Here is a 9,536-nt window from a genome sequence, read left to right on the forward strand (position 1 = left end):
CACTATTTGATTGATAGGTATGTGTGTTTGTGTATGTCTGTCTACTGTAGGAAATACAAAGTCAGGCTTAATTCATTAAATAATAATTGATAAGTAAAGGGTATGTCAATTGTGACAGAATTTTAAGATCTGGGTGAACTTTTCTTTAAGAGCAAGCAGAAAAAAATATGACTGTTCCCTGCAGAGGATATTTGATTTGGAAATAAAATGAATGGGGTTGTAATTCTGGAATTTTCCTTTTTCTTTCCAGGTCTTTCAAGGAAATTTTGATAATGACACCCACAGAAAGAATGTGATTGATCCTCCCATCTATGCCAGGTTCTTTCGAATCCTTCCGTGGTCATGGTACGGTAGAATCACTTTGCGTGCAGAGTTACTAGGATGCACAGAGGAAGATTGAATACCCATATTCATTGTTCCCTTTGGTAAACTTTGGTCCATACTCAATATAAACTGAGCTTACAAATATTAAATTACAAGAAAAAATGTTTCAGCAATTTCTTTTCATTTTTTATAATATTACTTTTTTCTTTTTCATTTTTTAAAAATATTTTTCACAAAGAGGGGTTTAGATCCATTCATCTTTATTCAGCCCTGTTTGTTTGTCCTTTTTATGGTCTCTGCCATTGAATTTTTCTTTTCTTGTCTTGTTTTGATGAGCTAAATGAATGGTGGGGGATAGTTTATTGTGGTTTAAACAGTAGAACAATAGCCACTGTACAGTGTCACTTAAACAAAAACAAAAAATGGCATGCTAAGTTTATTTGGCCTTAATTAAATCAACCAATCAATCAACCAACCAATGTAAAATATGTTTCTACTTTCTTTATAACAGCTTACCTGACTGAAATTCAAACAGCCAACACTGACGTTATGTAGACAAAAATATGATGGTATTGTATTATATATAAACTGCAAAATATCTGCATGATGAATAAATTATGTTAGAAGTATAAGATAAAAAGATGTATAAGTTAAAATTTCTCCAAATGAAGCATTTCATAGATCATTTTTATCATTCATTAAAATTTTTGTATGATCTGTTTTCCTGTACTTTTCTAAATACACTGTTATGTGCCACATAATATAATAACATACCATAAGCAAGATGGGAAAAATGTAATAAAAATAACACTACTGTACTGGAACCGCCCATAACTAGATTAACAATTTTTACATAGATAGATTACATACATAGACATTGGGCTTATAAATGTAATAGGCAAAGGTACTTATGCAAGCAGTCTGTAACAAAAACAACTTTTTTCTTTCTTTTTTAAGAAAATAATGTCTGTGGAAAGTACTCTTTTAGAAGCTTTTTTTGTGTTGATGTATACAATATTTTTTGTGTAAAACATTCAGATATCTCTGTTTTTCAGACTGTTTGTGTATCACTTATCTATACTACTGTATTTTGTTTCCCCTTGATTATAAAAACCTCAGGATAGATTTTTTAGTACAGTCGTACAATTAAAATTAACTTTGTCTGAATGCAACGTTCCTTTGAATTATCCCACATTGTTATGTGCTTGTCAGGAAATGTGAAGGAATATTAACTTACAAAAGCTTGTTATATGGACTACACTAAGTGGGATTATTCTTTTTTCCCTTTGCATATAATAAAGGCACTATTAAATAACAGCATCCAAGTATGAAAAAAATAGATGCAGATGTTTATTTATTGAAATATAGTTATTCATTGAAAAGTTGAGCATCAATGGGTTGTGAAATCACTGGAATGAATTTTTTTTTTTTTTGATAAATTAAGAATATACAGGTCTGATAACAAACAAATATACAATAGTTACATCCAACAACCCATGTGTTGGAGGAGGGGGATCGGGTACAATTATTTGTACAGTATTGAATGTGAAAAAAAAAAAATACAACATTTATGTACAAAATGTGTAGACATCAATTCAGCATATACTGTATCATACACAAGGATCAGCATATACATCACATACAGTAACATATTTTCTAACCGATAAGTGTTGTTTTCATATGTGTATCATGATTATATGGAGGCAATATTAGTACTTCTTGTCTAACATTTGTGTCAGTGAGATTATTCTTTAAAACTGTTCAGATGACTTGTGTGCACATTTAACAGTTTTGTACATACTTTTTGAGGATGACCGTCTATGAAGAAAAAACAAAAGTCATAATATGAGGTCCACAGGCACATTTAAAAAAAAAAACAACAAATATCATATATTGATGGGTCTGATAGTCCAGCATTTCCTTTACATGTGCTGTGAAAAGTGATTGTTTGAAAACATGTATAGTTCAATTCAAGAGAGACCTTGTGGGCCACACTTTTTTGATTTGCATTTTTCCTATACTGTATTTAAAATATAAATACAGTATACTTTTTTCTTTTCTTTTTTTTTTTTTTTTGTTAATTCCATGTCAAACAAAAGTTATATGGTAAAACAAACCACAGAGGTGTAGAAAGGAGGAATGCCATTGCTACTAATATAGACAGGTCTTTTGTTTGACAAATAAAAAGAAAACATCTGTGAAATACAATGTTTTGATTTCTGACTATTGCTTTCTTTGTTTCTAATGCTCTACTCATCTGACAAATGACTGAAAACAGTGTTTTGTTAGAAGAAGAAAAAAAGGGACTGACCTTGTGTTCTTCACTTGTATTGATTGCTTCTGCAGTACTAGTTGCCAAAACTTCTCCCAAGCCATTCTTTATTTGGAATACTGTAGGTAGCGCTATCTCAAGAAATATCTTCTGTAAATGTGATTTTAGTTCATAACCCATTGCTTATGTCAATTAAAGGGGACATAATTTTTATTTATTTTTTAACATAATTATGTGTCCCCAGTGTGTGACGACCACAAAACATGGTAAAAGACCATCCCCTCATTTCTTTCCTATCTCCATCAATAAAAAAACCTTTTGAACAAGCCTTTCAGGTTTGCAGCCCCTTATGACGTCAAAAGGGGAAATCTACCGCCCAGGGCTGGCGAAGATATCCACTTGAGTAGCTTAGATCCATCCTCATTAAAACCTGAGCGAGCAGCCCACAGTCCACCATATTTGTCTCCTCGCTAGAGCCGCTTGCGTTAACTCAGACTGCTTCATCAACGATGATCAACACACGGCTGAATTTGCCTCAAAGCTAAGGATCATGGATGGACCAATACCAACTCTCCGTGATTTCAGATTTGCAAGTCGTACGTTTCGTGCTTTATACTTTTTAATGTTTGCAATTTGGCTTTCTGAATTAGCATGTTTGTATGTTGCGCGAATAAACGCTTGTTGTGAAAACATGCTTTGTGTAATGTAGTAACTAGTCCCTAACTACCTTATTCCATAACAATGAAGCTCTGTTTCGGTTACGGTATAAACTGATTGGTGTCCTTCGCAGTCCCTCTTGAGTGGTAATGCAATGAAGATTTTCTGTGTAATAAAATACTAGAAATCTTATTTATAATTTATAAATCATTTATAACCACAGATAAAGTAAGTCATAAAGGGTTTGAGACACCATGGGGGTGGGTAAATGTCAGGAACTTTTTTGTTCAAAAATCAACAAAAACACATTATTATCTTAACATTATTATCCACTCTGTCAGGAAACAAAATTGCCACACTAAAATTATATTATGATATATATATATATATATATATATATATATATATATATATATATATATATATATACTGTGTGTGTGTTTATATATAACAGAAAGTATTATAGGAGAATCTGCAAGTTCTTTTCTTTGACAATAGCACCAGTATACATTGTACAGCTGTCTTACAGTAAGTATACAAACCCACGCAATGGAGGTTTGTATGGGCTTTGTCAGAAATGCAATCTATAATCAGCATTTTTAACACAAGCCCATTTCTGAGCACAATGGTGTGAGATGTTAGCATGAGGCTATTGTACATTTCAGATTGTGCTGTTGGGTTATTAATGTGCATGAGTGATTGCTGGGAAATCTTTCCTCTGCAGACAGAATGCACAAAATGGGCATGTTGCCAAAAGCAAAAAGTGAACTGAAATGGAGGGTAGGTGATTAGCAAGCATGCTGGGATCTCTTCCATACTAAAGGTTATCCAGCTTCATTTGATTTTCCGGTGCAAATTAGAATTGCTTTCAGATGTAACAGCTGATTGCCTCTGCTCATGGCATCATTCAGGGAAGAGGATCAGTCTTACCGAAAATTGATGCACATCTGCATGCTGATTGCATACCAACAGAAAATAATAGTCTTCAATCAAAAGGTCAAACATTTGAAGCACTACTCTCGGGAAACTTAGAACTAACATGAATTAGAATCTCTCTGAATAAAAAACACTCCAAGATGAAAAAATGAAATATCTATATTATTGGTTTAGGTTCTGCAACATGTCAATTTTATCTGATGGAATAAGGGTGCCTACACATTAGAGAAAGCTGTGACAGAGTGATTGTCTGCTAGTAATGCGTAAGATCCTTTTTGAGGATTTGAAAAGAGCGGGGTCAGTTTGAAATCATGCACAGTGATTTGGATTTATGGAACCACATCTTGGTCGGTGCCTCTGAAATTCTCATTGGTCAATGGATGCCTAAAGAGTTCGTTGCAGCAAAAGTTAAAATTTCCTCAACTTTTTCCCTCTATGTTTTTGCAATGCAGCACCCCAATTGCAATCATCAGATCTGCAACATTCTCTGATTTAATGTAAACTCCAGTGTGTAGGCGCCCGTTTGAAATGCTGCATTTTATAAAACCAGTGTTCAAATATTACTTATTAATTAATTACTTAATTAATTAATTTCTTTTCTGGGCACTTAATGAACTATATATAGTAGCGGGGGGGGGGTCTACTAACCACCTCCATTGTGCAGCATTCACCTGCAGGATGCGATGGCAGCCATAGTTTGCCAGAACACAAAACACACATCAATTATTGGTGGTATAGACAATTCATATAGATTGGGGATTAATAGGGTGCCAAGATGGATAGGGACCAAAGGGCAAATTTGGCAGGACACCGGGGTTCCACCCCTACTCTTTTTGAGAGATGCCCTGTGATTTTTAATGACCACTGTGTATCAGGACCTCGTTTTAACATGTTATCCGAAAGACGTTAATTGACTTCTTAATTTATAGCATCCCTGTCACTATACTGGGGCATAAGGACCCACACAGACTGCAGGGTGAGTACCCCCTGCTGGCATCTGTTGACTAAAATCTAATGTACAGTGGTACAGGGTATGCATTTTCATAGCACTTCGTTAGGCTAATTAAATCTGCAAGAGTAAGGGCTTCCCAAGGATACATTACTCAAGGTCAACTAGAAGCTGTGAAAATGGAAGTGATACAATGAATGCATGTTTTTCATCTTTATTAACTACATGTACATGCTGCCTTGCGCATAGAGGGCAGCAGCGAGTTTGGCATCATGTGGAACCAAAGGAAAAGCCCTCAGCTCCAAATACTGGAGAGCATTTTGTCAGTTGTTAGGAGCTTCTGTGAGTCTCTCATCAGGGCTCCATACATAATTAAATGGGCAGACGGACCTGGAGACTTGGAGAATTTTTTATTTAATATTTTTCTCAGAATATCGTCATAACTCAAGTGGCATACCAGAGATGAGTTTGCACATAGCACCTCACATAATTCATCCACAAGTCTGTAGCCTTTCGAATGCCAGTTCAGGCTACAACCCTCTCTTTCCATAGCTTGAGGCTTAAAGGAATGGTTCACCCAAAAGTGAACATTCTGTCATTATATACTCACCTCATATTTTTTCAAGCCCATATGCTGTTATTTTGTTCCATAAAATACAAAAGTAGACATTTTTAAAAATCTTTACACTTCTCTTTTTCATACAATTGTAGTTCAAAGGAACCACAGTTGTCAAGTTAAAAAAAGCACTATAAAATAGTCAATATGACTCTTCTGAAGCCATTCGATTGCTTTGTGTGGAACAGTCCAAAATGTAGAATGATAGTTCAACAAGATTCTGTCATTATATATTCACCCTCATGTTGTGCAAACCCATATGACTTTCTTTCCTCCATGGAACACAAAAAGGCAAGGGATGTGTCACGGTGGTCGACTAACTGACTAGTTGTCCAACAAATGACATGTTGATTTGTGGGGTTGATTACTAACATTAATATTTTTAGTGGTGGTGGTTTTAATGGGAGACGCAATTCTCATATTAATTGAGGGACACGACTGCTTAGAGAACATTTTTGCATGATTATAGCTTGCTGTGCTTAAAAGTGAATAATAGTCAACTCAGTTAAGCCCTCTGCAAGAAGTTTCATCTCTTTAATGCTTTAAGTTTAGTCTTTTTATGCACCGCTGCTGTTACAGCCATCAAAGTGCTGCATCAACAATACATTACAAGACGATCACTGTTGGATGTTAAATCCTCAGCTGTGAGTAATATTACCATTTTTGTGAGGTGCTTTGAAGAGATTAAAGTCTTTAGCTGATTGTCTCACACTGCCTAAATAAATAGCTGCAGAAAAAGAGGTTTAAACTGCTTGATGTTGTGAACTAGATGTTCTGCAGTTCTGCGCTTTGTATGGGCAGCGAGTATCACCCTGAGACTCCCAAGTGGTCTGGTTGCATTGAAGCGTGTCATTCTGTGTTTAGGATGTGCATATTATGCCTCTCTTTTTTTGGAGCCTTTTTTATTTTTCTTAAATAGTTTTGTGCAATACGACGTTATAGTTATTTTTGCCCTATATCTGTTAGTTACCATGTTGTAGTGCAGCGCTTATCAACCGTATTTCCCTCTGAAACAAGTCTGATCAGGGTCATGTGGCCATAACAGAGCCTAATTATACATTATTATACTTAACACTGACTAGTTGACTAGTTGCTCAAACAACCAACCAACTATTTGATTATGAACATTAGTAGTTTTGCACATCCCTAAAAAAGGCAGAATATTAGCTTTAGTCATCATTCATTTTCAGTGCATCTTCTTCCTATACAATAAATGTGGATGGTTACTGAGACTGAACATTTTGCCTTAACTTCTTTTGTGCTCCAAGGAAGAAGAAATAAAGTTGGTGTGGGCTTGGAACAACATAGGTTTAGTAAATAAAAAATAAAAATAATTATAATTTTTAGGTGAACTATCCTTTTAAATTGCTATTCCCTCCAGTGAAGGGGAAGACTTTCAGTTAATAATTACCTACATTTTGGTCTGTTCCGCACACAGAGACATTTCTTGGCTTTAGGAGTCTTAGAATGTAGTACATAAGTCATATTAACTACTTTTATGGTTATTTTATGGCTTGACAGTCTCAGGCAATTCAAACTGTCTTATGAAAATGAGCAACATGAAGCTTCTTCAAAAGTTTTCATTTAATTTGCCAGTTATAAAAAAAAACTGTCTACAGGTTTCTAATGACATGGGATGAGTACAAGAGAATGGTGTACTATTCTTTTAAGTGGGAGTTCTATCAGCAAAACTCTGCCAGAGGGTGTGAAGCGCTGCCAGCAAAACCCTGTTAATTACATCTGGATTACACAAGATAGCAGCTGATTGATGAAGCCAGTCAGTGAGAATATCCCAGCCTAGTTAGAAGGCAATCTATCATCTTTTGGAAATTGTGTAATGTCCTGAGTATTGGACTGTTTGTATTTTAAATTTACACTGAACAACACCTTTGAAAGGCTCTGACTAATACGAAATGTTTGTGTGATGCTTCAAACACAAATGCCATCTTTATGCACTAGTGTGACTTTTCATGTTCTGTTGAGAAAACCTAAAACCATTATTCAAAGAAAATGACTGTACTGCCAAAAGACAACTATAACAAGCCTACACTTACAAGCAGTTTTATCTGGATGTAGTGGTGTTAGTTGTTTTTAAATGTACCAGATGACAGAAACTGTTGACACTGTCTCTCTCTTGACAAAGTCAGTCTGAGTCTGAACAATAATGTATTCTGAATGGATGAAAATCTTTCTGTTTATCTCTCGAGAGAATGCTGGAGACAGAAAGAGTGTTTAATTTAGGACACACACTTAATACTCTACATACAGTTTTACAAAAGCACATATTACAGCTCTCAGAATGGGAATTTTAAGCTGAGAGAACTGATTAAAATGTGTTTACTCCTACTGACTGTCCTTGAGGTTGCATTGATATTTTCTCTTTCTCTCTTTCACCTTTTTCCTTCAATCCCACTTGAACATGTTGTGGAGTTGTGTTTTGTTTTTACAGTATGAATATTCCATTTCTGTTTGGAATGCAGTTTTAGTGTACTTATGTGCCGAGCCACTCTAGCAAGAAGCCACCTCTCTATGTAAAACAAACATTTCAACAATCTGATATTACATATTCAAATCTGCCTTTTCTAGTGTACAGAAGAAATGTTTTTTTTTTTTTTTTTCAGTTTTATTCAGCCCCCTCTCTGGTTTCATAACAAAATATATCTACAAGCAAAACAATTACAAAGACTAGCACCAAAATAGCATAATTCACAAGGCACTAAGCATGACCTAAAGCAGGGATCTGCAACCTTTTTTCCATGGAGTGCCATTTTATTAATTTTTTCTTGTTAATGACTGTGCTGAACCCTGACCTGAAGTAGTAGTAGTAGTAGTAGTAGTCCTTTATTGTCACATAGTAAACCAGTGAAATTGGCCATCGACCTGTCCATACAAACATACATATGACAAGGGGATAGACAGGACAGGAAGACAGGGAATTAGAAGAAATACAGCATGACATGAGGAGAGGAGAGGAGAAAAAAAAGGCAGCCCCCAGACTATGCTCCTTAAGAAGTACAGTGTGGGAACAGGGAAAAAAACACCTCAGCAACATTAGCACATAATCAGTACACTCTACAACATGAACAAGACTTGCAACAGGGGAGGGGATTGGGGGTGGAGGTGGCCCAGCACAGGCAAGCAGCCATCCGGACCTGCAGCCATGTTCGGCGCTGGTCACAGACCCGCCTGTCAGACTGGGGGTACAAAGCGCTAAGGCGAGGGATAGGGTATCGGGCGGATGATTGCATATCTGTATATATGTGTAAGAGTTCATGTGTGTGTAGGCCTGGAGAGTCGCTATGCCAGCATCTAATCTAGGTGCCTCAGTCCGCAGGGTTGTCATAGCGATACACAGCAAGTTGCCATGGAGACAACCTTGATCAGGTCCCAGACATAGTCAACAATCACCAGGTGTCTAGGGAGTCGGGGAAGGAACGCGAGAGTGGCTCACTGCAGTGCTCTTCCGGGGGAGTTGTTGTTCCAACAGCGGCCTTGGCCAAGGCCAGTGCTGGTTGAGGGTGGCCGAAACAGATAAGATTGGGATTGTTTGGTCTTAAGGAGAGTAGCCGCATTCTAATTTACACGGCTATTCTCCTGATCCATTTTGGTCTCTGAAACGATCCATTTGCCTTTGCAGATGATAGAGGAACCATAATTTAACCACAACTTTTGATTATTAATAACATTAATAGATACCACAGGACACCTATAGAGGTTTTGTGGAGTCCATGTCTTGATGGATCAGAGCTGTTTGGTGGCACGAAGGGGAACTACACGATATT

General features: G+C 36.4%; 1 protein-coding gene across 2 annotated transcripts in view; it reads left to right on the plus strand.

Moving 5' to 3' along the window:
• Positions 1-3,108, plus strand: part of edil3a (EGF-like repeats and discoidin I-like domains 3a) — a 384,265-nt gene extending 381,157 nt beyond the window's left edge. For both annotated transcript variants that reach the window (XM_052111629.1, XM_052111639.1), the window contains one exon: positions 251-3,108. In XM_052111629.1, coding sequence (XP_051967589.1) covers positions 251-400 — 150 coding nt within the window. In that variant the 3' untranslated portion in view covers positions 401-3,108. The remainder of the gene's footprint in view (positions 1-250) is intronic.
• The last annotated feature ends 6,428 nt before the right edge of the window (positions 3,109-9,536 follow it).

This window comes from Xyrauchen texanus, chromosome 3, assembly GCF_025860055.1.
Source record: "Xyrauchen texanus isolate HMW12.3.18 chromosome 3, RBS_HiC_50CHRs, whole genome shotgun sequence".
Taxonomy (NCBI): domain Eukaryota; kingdom Metazoa; phylum Chordata; class Actinopteri; order Cypriniformes; family Catostomidae; genus Xyrauchen; species Xyrauchen texanus.